General features: G+C 40.7%; 1 protein-coding gene across 1 annotated transcript in view; it reads right to left on the bottom strand.

Annotated features, from left to right (window-relative positions):
* The window catches only part of LOC139274040 (NACHT, LRR and PYD domains-containing protein 6-like), a 203,810-nt gene that overhangs the window by 170,437 nt on the left and 13,136 nt on the right, over positions 1-20,237 (bottom strand). Inside the window, exons 5-6 of the mRNA XM_070891094.1 lie at positions 19,534-19,705; positions 19,381-19,446 (exon numbers count right to left, since the gene is read on the bottom strand). Coding sequence (XP_070747195.1) covers positions 19,381-19,446; positions 19,534-19,705 — 238 coding nt within the window. The remainder of the gene's footprint in view (positions 1-19,380; positions 19,447-19,533; positions 19,706-20,237) is intronic.

The raw sequence follows: 20,237 nt of genomic DNA, 5'->3' as shown, positions 1-20,237 counted from the left end.
ACAATCTGTGAACTAGAATCAGTCTCACAATCTGTGATCTGGAATCAGTCTCACAATCTGTGACCAGGAATCAGTCTCACAAACTGAACTAGGAATCAGTCTCACAATCTGTGAACTGGAATCAGTCTCACAATCTGTGAATTCGAATCAGTCTCACAATCTGTGAATTGGTATCTGTCTCACAATCTGTGAACTTGTATCAGTCTCACAATCTGTGAATTGGAATCCGTCTCACAATCTGTGAACTAGTTTCAGTCTCATAATCTGTGAATTGGAATCAGTTTCACAATCTGTGAACTGCGAATCAGTCTCACAATCTGTGAACTGGAATCAGCCTCACAATCTCTGAACTGGAATCAGTGTCACAATCTGTGAATTGGAATCAGTCTCACAATCTGTGAATTGGAATCAGTCTCACAAGCTGTGAACTGCAATCAGTCTCACAATCTGTGAACTGGAATCAGTCTCACAAACTGTGAATCATATTCAGTCTCACAATGTGTGAATTGGAATCAATCTCACAATCTGTGAACTGGAATCAGTCTCACAATCTGTGAACTGGAATCAGCCTCACAATATGTGAACTGGAATCAGTATCACAATCTGTGAACTGGAATCAGTCTCACAATCTGTGAATTGGATTCATTCTCACAATGTCAGAATTGGAATCAGTCTCACAAATTGTGAACTGGAATCAGCCTCACAATATGTGAACTGGGAATAATTCTCACAATCTGTGAACTGGAATAAGTCTTGCAATCTGTGAACTGGACTCAGTCTCACAATCTGTGAACTGGAATCGCTCTCACAATTTGTGAACTGGAATCAGTCTCACATTCTGTGAACTGGAATCAGTCTCACAAACTGAACTATGAATCAGTCTCACAATCTGTGAACTGGAATCAGTCTCACAATCTGTGAATTGGTATCTGTCTCACAATCTGTGAGCTTGTATCATTCTCACAATCTGTGAATTGGAATCCGTCTCACAATCTGTGAACTAGTTTCAGTCTCAAAATCTGTGAATTAGAATCAGTCTCACAATCTGTGAATTGGATTCAGTCTCACAATGTGTGAACTGGAATCAGCCTCACAATATGTGAACTGGAATCAGTATCACAATCTGTGAACTGGAATCAGTCTCATAAACTGTGAACTGGTAATCTGTGTCACAATCTGTGAACCGGAATCAGTCTCACAATCTGTGAACTGAAATCAGTCCCACAATCTGTGAACTGGAATCAGTCTCACAATCTGTGAACTGGAATCAACCTCACAATATGTGAACTGGAATCAGTATCACAATCTGTGAACTGGAATCAGTCTCACAAACTGTGAACTGGGAATCTGTGTCACAATCTGTGAACTGGAATCAGTCTCACAATCTGTGAACTGGAGTCAGTCTCACAATCTGTGAATATGGAATCAGTCTCACAATCTGTGAACTGGAATCAGTCTCCCAATCTGTGAATTGGAATCAGTCTCACAATCTGTGAACTGGAATCAGTCTCACAATCTGTGAATTGGATTCAGTCTCACAATGTGTGAATTGGAATCAATCTCACAATCTGTGAACTGGGAATCAGACTCAGAATCTGTGAACTGGCAATTAGTCTCACAATCTCTGAACTGGAATAAGTCTCACAATCTGTGAACTGGAATCAGACTCACAAAATGAATTAGGAATCAGTCTCACAATCTGTGAACTGGAATCAGTCTCACAATCTGTGAATTGCAATCCAGTCTCACAATTTGTGAACTGGAATCAGTCTCACAAACTGAACTAGGAATCAGTCTGACAATCTGCGAACTGGAATCAGTCTCACCATCTGTGAATTGGAATCGGTCTCACAATCTGTGAACTAGAATCAGTCTCACAATCTGTGAATTGGAATCCGTCTCACAATCTGTGAACTAGAATCAGTCTCACAATCTGTGAATTGGAATCAGTCTCACAATCTGTGAACTGTGAATCAGTCTCACAATCTGTGAACTAGTTTCAGTCTCACAATCTGTGAATTGGAATCAGTCTCACAATCTGTGAACTGCGAATCAGTCTCACAATCTGTGAACTGGAATCAGCCTCACAATCTGTGAACTGGAATCAGTCTGATAATCTGTGAATCGTATTCAGTCTCACAATGTGTGAATTGGAATCAATCTCACAATCTGTGAACTGGAATCAGTCTCACAATCTGTGAACTGGAATCAGCCTCACAATATGTGAACTGGAATCAGTATCACAATCTGTGAACTGGAATCAGTCTCACAATCTGTGAATTGGATTCATTCTCACAATGTCAGAATTGGAATCAGTCTCACAATCTCTGAACTGGAATCAGTCTCACAATCTGTGAACTGGAATCAGTCTCACAAATTGTGAACTGGAATCAGTCTCACAATCTGTGAACTGGAATCAGTCTCACAATCTGTGAATTGGAATCCGTCTCACAATCTATGAACTAGCTTCAGTCTCACAATCTGCGAATTGGAATCAGTCTCACAATCTGTGAACTGGAATCAGTCTCACAATCTGTGAACTGGAATCAGTCTCACAATCTGTGAATTGGAATCAGTCTCACAATCTGTGAACTGGAATCAGTCTCACAATCTGTGAATTGGTATCAGTCTCACAACCTGTGAACTGGAATCAGTCTCACAATCTGTGAATTGGAATCCGTCTCACAATCTGTGAACTAGAATCAGTCTCACAATCTGTGATCTGGAATCAGTCTCACAATCTGTGAATTGGAATCAGTCTCACAACATGTGAACTGGAATCAGTCTCACAATCTGTGAATTGGAATCCGTCTCACAATCTGTGAACTAGAATCAGTCTCACAATCTGTGATCTGGAATCAGTCTCACAATCTGTGACCAGGAATCAGTCTCACAAACTGAACTAGGAATCAGTCTCACAATCTGTGAACTGGAATCAGTCTCACAATCTGTGAATTGGAATCAGTCTCACAATCTGTGAATTGGTATCTGTCTCACAATCTGTGAACTTGTATCAGTCTCACAATCTGTGAATTGGAATCCGTCTCACAATCTGTGAACTAGTTTCAGTCTCATAATCTGTGAATTGGAATCAGTTTCACAATCTGTGAACTGCGAATCAGTCTCACAATCTGTGAACTGGAATCAGCCTCACAATCTCTGAACTGGAATCAGTGTCACAATCTGTGAATTGGAATCAGTCTCACAATCTGTGAATTGGAATCAGTCTCACAAGCTGTGAACTGCAATCAGTCTCACAATCTGTGAACTGGAATCAGTCTCACAAACTGTGAATCATATTCAGTCTCACAATGTGTGAATTGGAATCAATCTCACAATCTGTGAACTGGAATCAGTCTCACAATCTGTGAACTGGAATCAGCCTCACAATATGTGAACTGGAATCAGTATCACAATCTGTGAACTGGAATCAGTCTCACAATCTGTGAATTGGATTCATTCTCACAATGTCAGAATTGGAATCAGTCTCACAAATTGTGAACTGGAATCAGCCTCACAATATGTGAACTGGGAATAATTCTCACAATCTGTGAACTGGAATAAGTCTTGCAATCTGTGAACTGGACTCAGTCTCACAATCTGTGAACTGGAATCCCTCTCACAATTTGTGAACTGGAATCAGTCTCACATTCTGTGAACTGGAATCAGTCTCACAAACTGAACTATGAATCAGTCTCACAATCTGTGAACTGGAATCAGTCTCACAATCTGTGAATTGGTATCTGTCTCACAATCTGTGAGCTTGTATCATTCTCACAATCTGTGAATTGGAATCCGTCTCACAATCTGTGAACTAGTTTCAGTCTCAAAATCTGTGAATTAGAATCAGTCTCACAATCTGTGAATTGGATTCAGTCTCACAATGTGTGAACTGGAATCAGCCTCACAATATGTGAACTGGAATCAGTCTCACAAATTGTGAACTGGAATCAGCCTCACAATATGTGAACTGGGAATAATTCTCACAATCTGTGAACTGGAATAAGTCTTGCAATCTGTGAACTGGACTCAGTCTCACAATCTGTGAACTGGAATCCCTCTCACAATTTGTGAACTGGAATCAGTCTCACATTCTGTGAACTGGAATCAGTCTCACAAACTGAACTATGAATCAGTCTCACAATCTGTGAACTGGAATCAGTCTCACAATCTGTGAATTGGTATCTGTCTCACAATCTGTGAGCTTGTATCATTCTCACAATCTGTGAATTGGAATCCGTCTCACAATCTGTGAACTAGTTTCAGTCTCAAAATCTGTGAATTAGAATCAGTCTCACAATCTGTGAATTGGATTCAGTCTCACAATGTGTGAACTGGAATCAGCCTCACAATATGTGAACTGGAATCAGTATCACAATCTGTGAACTGGAATCAGTCTCATAAACTGTGAACTGGTAATCTGTGTCACAATCTGTGAACCGGAATCAGTCTCACAATCTGTGAACTGAAATCAGTCCCACAATCTGTGAACTGGAATCAACCTCACAATATGTGAACTGGAATCAGTATCACAATCTGTGAACTGGAATCAGTCTCACAAACTGTGAACTGGGAATCTGTGTCACAATCTGTGAACTGGAATCAGTCTCACAATCTGTGAACTGGGAATCTGTGTCACAATCTGTGAACTGGAATCAGTCTCACAATCTGTGAACTGGAGTCAGTCTCACAATCTGTGAATATGGAATCAGTCTCACAATCTGTGAACTGGAATCAGTCTCCCAATCTGTGAATTGGAATCAGTCTCACAATCTGTGAACTGGAATCAGTCTCACAATCTGTGAATTGGATTCAGTCTCACAATGTGTGAATTGCAATCAATCTCACAATCTGTGAACTGGGAATCAGACTCAGAATCTGTGAAGTGGGAATTAGTCTCACAATCTCTGAACTGGAATAAGTCTCACAATCTGTGAACTGGAATCAGACTCACAAAATGAATTAGGAATCAGTCTCACAATCTGTGAACTGGAATCAGTCTCACAATCTGTGAATTGCAATCCAGTCTCACAATTTGTGAACTGGAATCAGTCTCACAAACTGAACTAGGAATCAGTCTGACAATCTGCGAACTGGAATCAGTCTCACCATCTGTGAATTGGAATCGGTCTCACAATCTGTGAACTAGAATCAGTCTCACAATCTGTGAATTGGAATCCGTCTCACAATCTGTGAACTAGAATCAGTCTCACAATCTGTGAATTGGAATCAGTCTCACAATCTGTGAACTGTGAATCAGTCTCACAATCTGTGAACTAGTTTCAGTCTCACAATCTGTGAATTGGAATCAGTCTCACAATCTGTGAACTGCGAATCAGTCTCACAATCTGTGAACTGGAATCAGCCTCACAATCTGTGAACTGGAATCAGTCTGATAATCTGTGAATCGTATTCAGTCTCACAATGTGTGAATTGGAATCAATCTCACAATCTGTGAACTGGAATCAGTCTCACAATCTGTGAACTGGAATCAGCCTCACAATATGTGAACTGGAATCAGTATCACAATCTGTGAACTGGAATCAGTCTCACAATCTGTGAATTGGATTCATTCTCACAATGTCAGAATTGGAATCAGTCTCACAATCTCTGAACTGGAATCAGTCTCACAATCTGTGAACTGGAATCAGTCTCACAAATTGTGAACTGGAATCAGTCTCACAATCTGTGAACTGGAATCAGTCTCACAATCTGTGAATTGGAATCCGTCTCACAATCTATGAACTAGCTTCAGTCTCACAATCTGCGAATTGGAATCAGTCTCACAATCTGTGAACTGGAATCAGTCTCACAATCTGTGAACTGGAATCAGTCTCACAATCTGTGAATTGGAATCAGTCTCACAATCTGTGAACTGGAATCAGTCTCACAATCTGTGAATTGGTATCAGTCTCACAACCTGTGAACTGGAATCAGTCTCACAATCTGTGAATTGGAATCCGTCTCACAATCTGTGAACTAGAATCAGTCTCACAATCTGTGATCTGGAATCAGTCTCACAATCTGTGAATTGGAATCAGTCTCACAACATGTGAACTGGAATCAGTCTCACAATCTGTGAATTGGAATCCGTCTCACAATCTGTGAACTAGAATCAGTCTCACAATCTGTGATCTGGAATCAGTCTCACAATCTGTGACCAGGAATCAGTCTCACAAACTGAACTAGGAATCAGTCTCACAATCTGTGAACTGGAATCAGTCTCACAATCTGTGAATTGGAATCAGTCTCACAATCTGTGAATTGGTATCTGTCTCACAATCTGTGAACTTGTATCAGTCTCACAATCTGTGAATTGGAATCCGTCTCACAATCTGTGAATTGGAATCAGTCTCACAAGCTGTGAACTGCAATCAGCCTCACAATCTCTGAACTGGAATCAGTGTCACAATCTGTGAATTGGAATCAGTCTCACAATCTGTGAATTGGAATCAGTCTCACAAGCTGTGAACTGCAATCAGTCTCACAATCTGTGAACTGGAATCAGTCTCACAAACTGTGAATCATATTCAGTCTCACAATGTGTGAATTGGAATCAATCTCACAATCTGTGAACTGGAATCAGTCTCACAATCTGTGAACTGGAATCAGCCTCACAATATGTGAACTGGAATCAGTATCACAATCTGTGAACTGGAATCAGTCTCACAATCTGTGAATTGGATTCATTCTCACAATGTCAGAATTGGAATCAGTCTCACAAATTGTGAACTGGAATCAGCCTCACAATATGTGAACTGGGAATAATTCTCACAATCTGTGAACTGGAATAAGTCTTGCAATCTGTGAACTGGACTCAGTCTCACAATCTGTGAACTGGAATCCCTGTCACAATTTGTGAACTGGAATCAGTCTCACATTCTGTGAACTGGAATCAGTCTCACAAACTGAACTATGAATCAGTCTCACAATCTGTGAACTGGAATCAGTCTCACAATCTGTGAATTGGTATCTGTCTCACAATCTGTGAGCTTGTATCATTCTCACAATCTGTGAATTGGAATCCGTCTCACAATCTGTGAACTAGTTTCAGTCTCAAAATCTGTGAATTAGAATCAGTCTCACAATCTGTGAATTGGATTCAGTCTCACAATGTGTGAACTGGAATCAGCCTCACAATATGTGAACTGGAATCAGTATCACAATCTGTGAACTGGAATCAGTCTCATAAACTGTGAACTGGTAATCTGTGTCACAATCTGTGAACCGGAATCAGTCTCACAATCTGTGAACTGAAATCAGTCCCACAATCTGTGAACTGGAATCAGTCTCACAATCTGTGAACTGGAATCAACCTCACAATATGTGAACTGGAATCAGTATCACAATCTGTGAACTGGAATCAGTCTCACAAACTGTGAACTGGGAATATGTGTCACAATCTGTGAACTGGAATCAGTCTCACAATCTGTGAACTGGAGTCAGTCTCACAATCTGTGAATATGGAATCAGTCTCACAATCTGTGAACTGGAATCAGTCTCCCAATCTGTGAATTGGAATCAGTCTCACAATCTGTGAACTGGAATCAGTCTCACAATCTGTGAAATGGATTCAGTCTCACAATGTGTGAATTGGAATCAATCTCACAATCTGTGAACTGGGAATCAGACTCAGAATCTGTGAACTGGCAATTAGTCTCACAATCTCTGAACTGGAATAAGTCTCACAATCTGTGAACTGGAATCAGACTCACAAAATGAATTAGGAATCAGTCTCACAATCTGTGAACTGGAATCAGTCTCACAATCTGTGAATTGCAATCCAGTCTCACAATTTGTGAACTGGAATCAGTCTCACAAACTGAACTAGGAATCAGTCTGACAATCTGCGAACTGGAATCAGTCTCACCATCTGTGAATTGGAATCGGTTTCACAATCTGTGAACTAGAATCAGTCTCACAATCTGTGAATTGGAATCCGTCTCACAATCTGTGAACTAGAATCAGTCTCACAATCTGTGAATTGGAATCAGTCTCACAATCTGTGAACTGTGAATCAGTCTCACAATCTGTGAACTGGAATCAGTCTCACAATCTGTGAACTGGAATCAGTCTCACAATGTGTGTACTGGGAATCAGTCTCACAATTTGTACACTTTAATCAGTCTCACAATCTGTGACCTGGAATCAGTCTCACAATCTGTGAACTGGAATCAGTCTCACAATCTGTGAATTGGAATCAGTCTCACAAACTGAACTCGGAATCAGTCTGACAATCTGTGAACTGGAATCAGTCTCACAATCTGTGAATTGGAATCCGTCTCACAATCTGTGAACTAGAATCAGTCTCACAAACTGAACTAGGAATCAGTCTCACAATCTGTGAACTGGAATCAGTCTCACAATCTGTGAATTGGAATCAGTACCACAACCTGTGAACTGGAATCAGTCTCACAATCTATGAACTGGAATCAGTCTCACAATCTGTGAATTGGATTCATTCTCACAATGTGTGAATTGGAATCAGTCTCACAATCTGTGAACTGGAATCAGTCTCACTATCTGTGAACTGGAATCAGTCTCACAAATTGTGAACTGGAATCAGCCTCACAATATGTGAACTAGGAATAATTCTCATAATCTGTGAACTGGAATAAGTCTCACAATCTGTGAACTGGAATCATTCTCACAATCTGTGAACTGGAATAAGTCTTGCAATCTGTGAACTGGACTCAGTCTCACAATCTGTGAACTGGAATCCCTCTCACAATTTGTGAACTGGAATCAGTCTCACATTCTGTGAACTGGAATCAGTCTCACAAACTGAACTATGAATCAGTCTCACAATCTGTGAACTGGAATCAGTCTCACAATCTGTGAATTGGTATCTGTCTCACAATCTGTGAGCTTGTATCATTCTCACAATCTGTGAATTGGAATCCGTCTCACAATCTGTGAACTAGTTTCAGTCTCAAAATCTGTGAATTAGAATCAGTCTCACAATCTGTGAATTGGATTCAGTCTCACAATGTGTGAACTGGAATCAGCCTCACAATATGTGAACTGGAATCAGTATCACAATCTGTGAACTGGAATCAGTCTCATAAACTGTGAACTGGTAATCTGTGTCACAATCTGTGAACCGGAATCAGTCTCACAATCTGTGAACTGAAATCAGTCCCACAATCTGTGAACTGGAATCAGTCTCACAATCTGTGAACTGGAATCAACCTCACAATATGTGAACTGGAATCAGTATCACAATCTGTGAACTGGAATCAGTCTCACAAACTGTGAACTGGGAATATGTGTCACAATCTGTGAACTGGAATCAGTCTCACAATCTGTGAACTGGAGTCAGTCTCACAATCTGTGAATATGGAATCAGTCTCACAATCTGTGAACTGGAATCAGTCTCCCAATCTGTGAATTGGAATCAGTCTCACAATCTGTGAACTGGAATCAGTCTCACAATCTGTGAAATGGATTCAGTCTCACAATGTGTGAATTGGAATCAATCTCACAATCTGTGAACTGGGAATCAGACTCAGAATCTGTGAACTGGCAATTAGTCTCACAATCTCTGAACTGGAATAAGTCTCACAATCTGTGAACTGGAATCAGACTCACAAAATGAATTAGGAATCAGTCTCACAATCTGTGAACTGGAATCAGTCTCACAATCTGTGAATTGCAATCCAGTCTCACAATTTGTGAACTGGAATCAGTCTCACAAACTGAACTAGGAATCAGTCTGACAATCTGCGAACTGGAATCAGTCTCACCATCTGTGAATTGGAATCGGTTTCACAATCTGTGAACTAGAATCAGTCTCACAATCTGTGAATTGGAATCCGTCTCACAATCTGTGAACTAGAATCAGTCTCACAATCTGTGAATTGGAATCAGTCTCACAATCTGTGAACTGTGAATCAGTCTCACAATCTGTGAACTGGAATCAGTCTCACAATCTGTGAACTGGAATCAGTCTCACAATGTGTGTACTGGGAATCAGTCTCACAATTTGTACACTTTAATCAGTCTCACAATCTGTGACCTGGAATCAGTCTCACAATCTGTGAACTGGAATCAGTCTCACAATCTGTGAATTGGAATCAGTCTCACAAACTGAACTCGGAATCAGTCTGACAATCTGTGAACTGGAATCAGTCTCACAATCTGTGAATTGGAATCCGTCTCACAATCTGTGAACTAGAATCAGTCTCACAAACTGAACTAGGAATCAGTCTCACAATCTGTGAACTGGAATCAGTCTCACAATCTGTGAATTGGAATCAGTACCACAACCTGTGAACTGGAATCAGTCTCACAATCTATGAACTGGAATCAGTCTCACAATCTGTGAATTGGATTCATTCTCACAATGTGTGAATTGGAATCAGTCTCACAATCTGTGAACTGGAATCAGTCTCACTATCTGTGAACTGGAATCAGTCTCACAAATTGTGAACTGGAATCAGCCTCACAATATGTGAACTAGGAATAATTCTCATAATCTGTGAACTGGAATAAGTCTCACAATCTGTGAACTGGAATCATTCTCACAATCTGTGAACTGGAATAAGTCTTGCAATCTGTGAACTGGACTCAGTCTCACAATCTGTGAACTGGAATCCCTCTCACAATTTGTGAACTGGAATCAGTCTCACATTCTGTGAACTGGAATCAGTCTCACAAACTGAACTATGAATCAGTCTCACAATCTGTGAACTGGAATCAGGCTCACAATCTGTGAATTGGTATCTGTCTCACAATCTGTGAGCTTGTATCATTCTCACAATCTGTGAATTGGAATCCGTCTCACAATCTGTGAACTAGTTTCAGTCTCAAAATCTGTGAATTAGAATCAGTCTCACAATCTGTGAATTGGATTCAGTCTCACAATGTGTGAACTGGAATCAGCCTCACAATATGTGAACTGGAATCAGTATCACAATCTGTGAACTGGAATCAGTCTCATAAACTGTGAACTGGTAATCTGTGTCACAATCTGTGAACCGGAATCAGTCTCACAATCTGTGAACTGAAATCAGTCCCACAATCTGTGAACTGGAATCAGTCTCACAATCTGTGAACTGGAATCAACCTCACAATATGTGAACTGGAATCAGTATCACAATCTGTGAACTGGAATCAGTCTCACAAACTGTGAACTGGGAATCTGTGTCACAATCTGTGAACTGGAATCAGTCTCACAATCTGTGAACTGGAGTCAGTCTCACAATCTGTGAATATGGAATCAGTCTCACAATCTGTGAACTGGAATCAGTCTCCCAATCTGTGAATTGGAATCAGTCTCACAATCTGTGAACTGGAATCAGTCTCACAATCTGTGAATTGGATTCAGTCTCACAATGTGTGAATTGGAATCAATCTCACAATCTGTGAACTGGGAATCAGACTCAGAATCTGTGAACTGGCAATTAGTCTCACAATCTCTGAACTGGAATAAGTCTCACAATCTGTGAACTGGAATCAGACTCACAAAATGAATTAGGAATCAGTCTCACAATCTGTGAACTGGAATCAGTCTCACAATCTGTGAATTGCAATCCAGTCTCACAATTTGTGAACTGGAATCAGTCTCACAAACTGAACTAGGAATCAGTCTGACAATCTGCGAACTGGAATCAGTCTCACCATCTGTGAATTGGAATCGGTCTCACAATCTGTGAACTAGAATCAGTCTCACAATCTGTGAATTGGAATCCGTCTCACAATCTGTGAACTAGAATCAGTCTCACAATCTGTGAATTGGAATCAGTCTCACAATCTGTGAACTGTGAATCAGTCTCACAATCTGTGAACTAGTTTCAGTCTCACAATCTGTGAATTGGAATCAGTCTCACAATCTGTGAACTGCGAATCAGTCTCACAATCTCTGAACTGGAATCAGGCTGATAATCTGTGAATCGTATTCAGTCTCACAATGTGTGAATTGGAATCAATCTCACAATCTGTGAACTGGAATCAGTCTCACAATCTGTGAACTGGAATCAGCCTCACAATATGTGAACTGGAATCAGTATCACAATCTGTGAACTGGAATCAGTCTCACAATCTGTGAATTGGATTCATTCTCACAATGTCAGAATTGGAATCAGTCTCACAATCTCTGAACTGGAATCAGTCTCACAATCTGTGAACTGGAATCAGTCTCACAAATTGTGAACTGGAATCAGTCTCACAATCTGTGAACTGGAATCAGTCTCACAATCTGTGAATTGGAATCCGTCTCACAATCTATGAACTAGCTTCAGTATCACAATCTGCGAATTGGAATCAGTCTCACAATCTGTGAACTGGAATCAGTCTCACAATCTGTGAACTGGAATCAGTCTCACAATCTGTGAATTGGAATCAGTCTCACAATCTGTGAACTGGAATCAGTCTCACAATCTGTGAATTGGTATCAGTCTCACAACCTGTGAACTGGAATCAGTCTCACAATCTGTGAATTGGAATCCGTCTCACAATCTGTGAACTAGAATCAGTCTCACAATCTGTGATCTGGAATCAGTCTCACAATCTGTGAATTGGAATCAGTCTCACAACATGTGAACTGGAATCAGTCTCACAATCTGTGAATTGGAATCCGTCTCACAATCTGTGAACTAGAATCAGTCTCACAATCTGTGATCTGGAATCAGTCTCACAATCTGTGACCAGGAATCAGTCTCACAAACTGAACTAGGAATCAGTCTCACAATCTGTGAACTGGAATCAGTCTCACAATCTGTGAATTGGAATCAGTCTCACAATCTGTGAATTGGTATCTGTCTCACAATCTGTGAACTTGTATCAGTCTCACAATCTGTGAATTGGAATCCGTCTCACAATCTGTGAACTAGTTTCAGTCTCATAATCTGTGAATTGGAATCAGTTTCACAATCTGTGAACTGCGAATCAGTCTCACAATCTGTGAACTGGAATCAGTGTCACAATCTGTGAATTGGAATCAGTCTCACAATCTGTGAATTGGAATCAGTCTCACAAGCTGTGAACTGCAATCAGTCTCACAATCTGTGAACTGGAATCAGTCTCACAAACTGTGAATCATATTCAGTCTCACAATGTGTGAATTGGAATCAATCTCACAATCTGTGAACTGGAATCAGTCTCACAATCTGTGAACTGGAATCAGCCTCACAATATGTGAACTGGAATCAGTATCACAATCTGTGAACTGGAATCAGTCTCACAATCTGTGAATTGAATTCATTCTCACAATGTCAGAATTGGAATCAGTCTCACAAATTGTGAACTGGAATCAGCCTCACAATATGTGAACTGGGAATAATTCTCACAATCTGTGAACTGGAATAAGTCTTGCAATCTGTGAACTGGACTCAGTCTCACAATCTGTGAACTGGAATCCCTCTCACAATTTGTGAACTGGAATCAGTCTCACATTCTGTGAACTGGAATCAGTCTCACAAACTGAACTATGAATCAGTCTCACAATCTGTGATCTGGAATCAGTCTCACAATCTGTGAATTGGTATCTGTCTCACAATCTGTGAGCTTGTATCATTCTCACAATCTGTGAATTGGAATCCGTCTCACAATCTGTGAACTAGTTTCAGTCTCAAAATCTGTGAATTAGAATCAGTCTCACAATCTGTGAATTGGATTCAGTCTCACAATGTGTGAACTGGAATCAGCCTCACAATATGTGAACTGGAATCAGTATCACAATCTGTGAACTGGAATCAGTCTCATAAACTGTGAACTGGTAATCTGTGTCACAATCTGTGAACCGGAATCAGTCTCACAATCTGTGAACTGAAATCAGTCCCACAATCTGTGAACTGGAATCAGTCTCACAATCTGTGAACTGGAATCAACCTCACAATATGTGAACTGGAATCAGTATCACAATCTGTGAACTGGAATCAGTCTCACAAACTGTGAACTGGGAATCTGTGTCACAATCTGTGAACTGGAATCAGTCTCACAATCTGTGAACTGGAATCCCTCTCACAATTTGTGAACTGGAATCAGTCTCACATTCTGTGAACTGGAATCAGTCTCACAAACTGAACTATGAATCAGTCTCACAATCTGTGAACTGGAATCAGTCTCACAATCTGTGAATTGGTATCTGTCTCACAATCTGTGAGCTTGTATCATTCTCACAATCTGTGAATTGGAATCCGTCTCACAATCTGTGAACTAGTTTCAGTCTCAAAATCTGTGAATTAGAATCAGTCTCACAATCTGTGAATTGGATTCAGTCTCACAATGTGTGAACTGGAATCAGCCTCACAATATGTGAACTGGAATCAGTATCACAATCTGTGAACTGGAATCAGTCTCATAAACTGTGAACTGGTAATCTGTGTCACAATCTGTGAACCGGAATCAGTCTCACAATCTGTGAACTGAAATCAGTCCCACAATCTGTGAACTGGAATCAGTCTCACAATCTGTGAACTGGAATCAACCTCACAATATGTGAACTGGAATCAGTATCACAATCTGTGAACTGGAATCAGTCTCACAAACTGTGAACTGGGAATCTGTGTCACAATCTGTGAACTGGAATCAGTCTCACAATCTGTGAACTGGAGTCAGTCTCACAATCTGTGAATATGGAATCAGTCTCACAATCTGTGAACTGGAATCAGTCTCCCAATCTGTGAATTGGAATCAGTCTCACAATCTGTGAACTGGAATCAGTCTCACAATCTGTGAATTGGATTCAGTCTCACAATGTGTGAATTGGAATCAATCTCACAATCTGTGAACTGGGAATCAGACTCAGAATCTGTGAACTGGCAATTAGTCTCACAATCTCTGAACTGGAATAAGTCTCACAATCTGTGAACTGGAATCAGACTCACAAAATGAATTAGGAATCAGTCTCACAATCTGTGAACTGGAATCAGTCTCACAATCTGTGAATTGCAATCCAGTCTCACAATTTGTGAACTGGAATCAGTCTCACAAACTGAACTAGGAATCAGTCTGACAATCTGCGAACTGGAATCAGTCTCACCATCTGTGAATTGGAATCGGTCTCACAATCTGTGAACTAGAATCAGTCTCACAATCTGTGAATTGGAATCCGTCTCACAATCTGTGAACTAGAATCAGTCTCACAATCTGTGAATTGGAATCAGTCTCACAATCTGTGAACTGTGAATCAGTCTCACAATCTGTGAACTAGTTTCAGTCTCACAATCTGTGAATTGGAATCAGTCTCACAATCTGTGAACTGCGAATCAGTCTCACAATCTCTGAACTGGAATCAGGCTGATAATCTGTGAATCGTATTCAGTCTCACAATGTGTGAATTGGAATCAATCTCACAATCTGTGAACTGGAATCAGTCTCACAATCTGTGAACTGGAATCAGCCTCACAATATGTGAACTGGAATCAGTATCACAATCTGTGAACTGGAATCAGTCTCACAATCTGTGAATTGGATTCATTCTCACAATGTCAGAATTGGAATCAGTCTCACAATCTCTGAACTGGAATCAGTCTCACAATCTGTGAACTGGAATCAGTCTCACAAATTGTGAACTGGAATCAGTCTCACAATCTGTGAACTGGAATCAGTCTCACAATCTGTGAATTGGAATCCGTCTCACAATCTATGAACTAGCTTCAGTATCACAATCTGCGAATTGGAATCAGTCTCACAATCTGTGAACTGGAATCAGTCTCACAATCTGTGAACTGGAATCAGTCTCACAATCTGTGAATTGGAATCAGTCTCACAATCTGTGAACTGGAATCAGTCTCACAATCTGTGAATTGGTATCAGTCTCACAACCTGTGAACTGGAATCAGTCTCACAATCTGTGAATTGGAATCCGTCTCACAATCTGTGAACTAGAATCAGTCTCACAATCTGTGATCTGGAATCAGTCTCACAATCTGTGAATTGGAATCAGTCTCACAACATGTGAACTGGAATCAGTCTCACAATCTGTGAATTGGAATCCGTCTCACAATCTGTGAACTAGAATCAGTCTCACAATCTGTGATCTGGAATCAGTCTCACAATCTGTGACCAGGAATCAGTCTCACAAACTGAACTAGGAATCAGTCTCACAATCTGTGAACTGGAATCAGTCTCACAATCTGTGAATTGGAATCAGTCTCACAATCTGTGAATTGGTATCTGTCTCACAATCTGTGAACTTGTATCAGTCTCACAATCTGTGAATTGGAATCCGTCTCACAATCTGTGAACTAGTTTCAGTCTCATAATCTGTGAATTGGAATCAGTTTCACAATCTGTGAACTGCGAATCAGTCTCACAATCTGTGAACTGGAATCAGTGTCACAATCTGTGAATTGGAATCAGTCTCACAATCTGTGAATTGGAATCAGTCTCACAAGCTGTGAACTGCAATCAGTCTCACAATCTGTGAACTGGAATCAGTCTCACAAACTGTGAATCATATTCAGTCTCACAATGTGTGAATTGGAATCAATCTCACAATCTGTGAACTGGAATCAGTCTCACAATCTGTGAACTGGAATCAGCCTCACAATATGTGAACTGGAATCAGTATCACAATCTGTGAACTGGAATCAGTCTCACAATCTGTGAATTGGATTCATTCTCACAATGTCAGAATTGGAATCAGTCTCACAAATTGTGAACTGGAATCAGCCTCACAATATGTGAACTGGGAATAATTCTCACAATCTGTGAACTGGAATAAGTCTTGCAATCTGTGAACTGGACTCAGTCTCACAATCTGTGAACTGGAATCCCTCTCACAATTTGTGAACTGGAATCAGTCTCACATTCTGTGAACTGGAATCAGTCTCACAAACTGAACTATGAATCAGTCTCACAATCTGTGATCTGGAATCAGTCTCACAATCTGTGAATTGGTATCTGTCTCACAATCTGTGAGCTTGTATCATTCTCACAATCTGTGAATTGGAATCCGTCTCACAATCTGTGAACTAGTTTCAGTCTCAAAATCTGTGAATTAGAATCAGTCTCACAATCTGTGAATTGGATTCAGTCTCACAATGTGTGAACTGGAATCAGCCTCACAATATGTGAACTGGAATCAGTATCACAATCTGTGAACTGGAATCAGTCTCATAAACTGTGAACTGGTAATCTGTGTCACAATCTGTGAACCGGAATCAGTCTCACAATCTGTGAACTGAAATCAGTCCCACAATCTGTGAACTGGAATCAGTCTCACAATCTGTGAACTGGAATCAACCTCACAATATGTGAACTGGAATCAGTATCACAATCTGTGAACTGGAATCAGTCTCACAAACTGTGAACTGGGAATCTGTGTCACAATCTGTGAACTGGAATCAGTCTCACAATCTGTGAACTGGAGTCAGTCTCACAATCTGTGAATATGGAATCAGTCTCACAATCTGTGAACTGGAATCAGTCTCCCAATCTGTGAAATGGAATCAGTCTCACAATCTGTGAACTGGAATCAGTCTCACAATCTGTGAATTGGATTCAGTCTCACAATGTGTGAATTGGAATCAATCTCACAATCTGTGAACTGGGAATCAGACTCAGAATCTGTGAACTGGCAATTAGTCTCACAATCTCTGAACTGGAATAAGTCTCACAATCTGTGAACTGGAATCAGACTCACAAAATGAATTAGGAATCAGTCTCACAATCTGTGAACTGGAATCAGTCTCACAATCTGTGAATTGCAATCCAGTCTCACAATTTGTGAACTGGAATCAGTCTCACAAACTGAACTAGGAATCAGTCTGACAATCTGCGAACTGGAATCAGTCTCACCATCTATGAATTGGAATCGGTCTCACAATCTGTGAACTAGAATCAGTCTCACAATCTGTGAATTGGAATCCGTCTCACAATCTGTGAACTAGAATCAGTCTCACAATCTGTGAATTGGAATCAGTCTCACAATCTGTGAACTGTGAATCAGTCTCACAATCTGTGAACTGGAATCAGTCTCACAATCTGTGAATTGGAATCAGTCTCACAATGTGTGTACTGGGAATCAGTCTCACAATTTGTACACTTTAATCAGTCTCACAATCTGTGACCTGGAATCAGTCTCACAATCTGTGAACTGGAATCAGTCTCACAATCTGTGAATTGGAATCAGTCTCACAAACTGAACTCGGAATCAGTCTGACAATCTGTGAACTGGAATCAGTCTCACAATCTGTGAATTGCAATCCGTCTCACAATCTGTGAACTAGAATCAGTCTCACAAACTGAACTAGGAATCAGTCTCACAATCTGTGAACTGGAATCAGTCTCACAATCTGTGAATTGGAATCAGTACCACAACCTGTGAACTGGAATCAGTCTCACAATCTATGAACTGGAATCAGTCTCACAATCTGTGAATTGGATTCATTCTCACAATGTGTGAATTGGAATCAGTCTCACAATCTGTGAACTGGAATCAGTCTCACTATCTGTGAACTGGAATCAGTCTCACAAATTGTGAACTGGAATCAGCCTCACAATATGTGAACTAGGAATAATTCTCATAATCTGTGAACTGGAATAAGTCTCACAATCTGTGAACTGGAATCAGTCTCACAATCTGTGAACTGGAATCCCTCTCACAATTTGTGAACTGGAATCAGTCTCACATTCTATGAACTGGAATCAGTCTCACAAACTGAACTAGGAATCAGTCTCACAATCTGTGACCTGGAATCAGTCTCACAATCTGTGAATTGGTATCTGTCTCACAATCTGTGAACTTGTATCAGTCTCACAATCTGTGAACCGGAATCAGTCTCACAATCTGTGAACTGGAATCAGTCTCACAATCTGTGAACTGGAATCAGTCTCACAATCTATGAACTGGAATCAACCTCACAATATGTGAACTGGAATCAGTATCACAATCTGTGAACTGGAATCAGTCTCACAAACTGTGAACTGGGAATCTGTGTCACAATCTGTGAACCGGAATCAGTCTCACAATCTGTGAACTGGATTCAGTCTCACAATGTGTGAACTGGAATCAGTCTCACAATCTGTGAACTGGAGTCAGTCTCACAATCTGTGAATATGGAATCAGTCTCACAATCTGTGAACTGGAGTCAGTCTCACAATCTGTGAATATGGAATCAGTCTTGTGATGTATTGCTGTGTGGGTTCTTTGCTTTAGAATTCATAGCAACACATTGCTATTTACAACTAATTGCTGTATTTACAAAAGTTTAACAATACACAACACATTTCCAGTTCATCCACTCGGCTCACAACTGCATAGCTCATCGTGGGTGACCTAAACCCAAATGGCTGGTGTTTTATTCAGTCTTGTGCACAACACCTGACTGGCTAAGCCTCTCACAATGCCCGTGAGCTTACTGACAGGTGCATAAACTGTGAACTGGGAATCAGTCTCAGGGTTTGCAAACGATTAAATTTCTGTGTATTTACCTTTTAGATAGTTGGAAACTCTGCGTTCCATGAGACTCTGGCTCACTTCCAATGGTAGACTGGCTCCTGTTGAAATAATTGTCACCGGTTACAAAGCGGACAGTGCATGTTCTTATTGAAAATCCAGGTACATTCAGTGTCCATCCCTCATACCTTTACTTTCAATCTGCTGCAGTATATTTCTCAGTTTCGGTTTGGTGATCTCCATCTTTACAAATGTTTCCCACATTGCTCTCCCTGCCCGCGGTCCTCTTTCCATCACGGTGTCCAGGAGAAGTCTGGATGCATCCTTACGACGGCCGTCCCTCTCCAGCTGTTGGATCTCCTGTAAAACAGGTTCAGGCACATCACAGACATTGCAAGATAGCTTTATGTCCACCAGAAAATGATATATTTACATCACCAGGGCCCCCGGAAATCTCAGATCTGACACCCAGATACGGACGGTGTTAGCTGTGATCCAAATAAAAATATTTCAACAGCTCCCTGATGGGATGCTGGCTCTTGATAAAGCAACACGGTGTCTGCTGCTTTCTCATCATAAACAACGGTCACGATGAATGGGAAACCACCAAGCTGTCGGAGTGTGGTAAAAATCGAAGGGATTCACCAATGTCCCTTTAGGGAAGGACACCTGCCGTCCCAAACCGGGTCTGGGCCTCTCGGTGACTCCAGTCTCACACCAGCCTGGGTCACTCTTAAGAACATTTAAAATAGGAGCAGGGGTAGGCCACTTGGCCACTCGAGCCTGCTCTGCCATATAATATCATGGCTGATCTGATCATGGACTCAACTCCACTTCTCTGCCCGCTCCCCATAGCCCTTTACTCTCTTATCGCTCAAAGATCTGCCTATCT

The sequence above is a fragment of the Pristiophorus japonicus genome, chromosome 9 (genome assembly GCF_044704955.1).
Source record: "Pristiophorus japonicus isolate sPriJap1 chromosome 9, sPriJap1.hap1, whole genome shotgun sequence".
Lineage (NCBI taxonomy): Eukaryota > Metazoa > Chordata > Chondrichthyes > Pristiophoridae > Pristiophorus > Pristiophorus japonicus.
The sequence above is the reverse complement of the archived record's forward strand: the minus strand, read 5'-3'. Positions and strand labels throughout refer to the sequence as shown.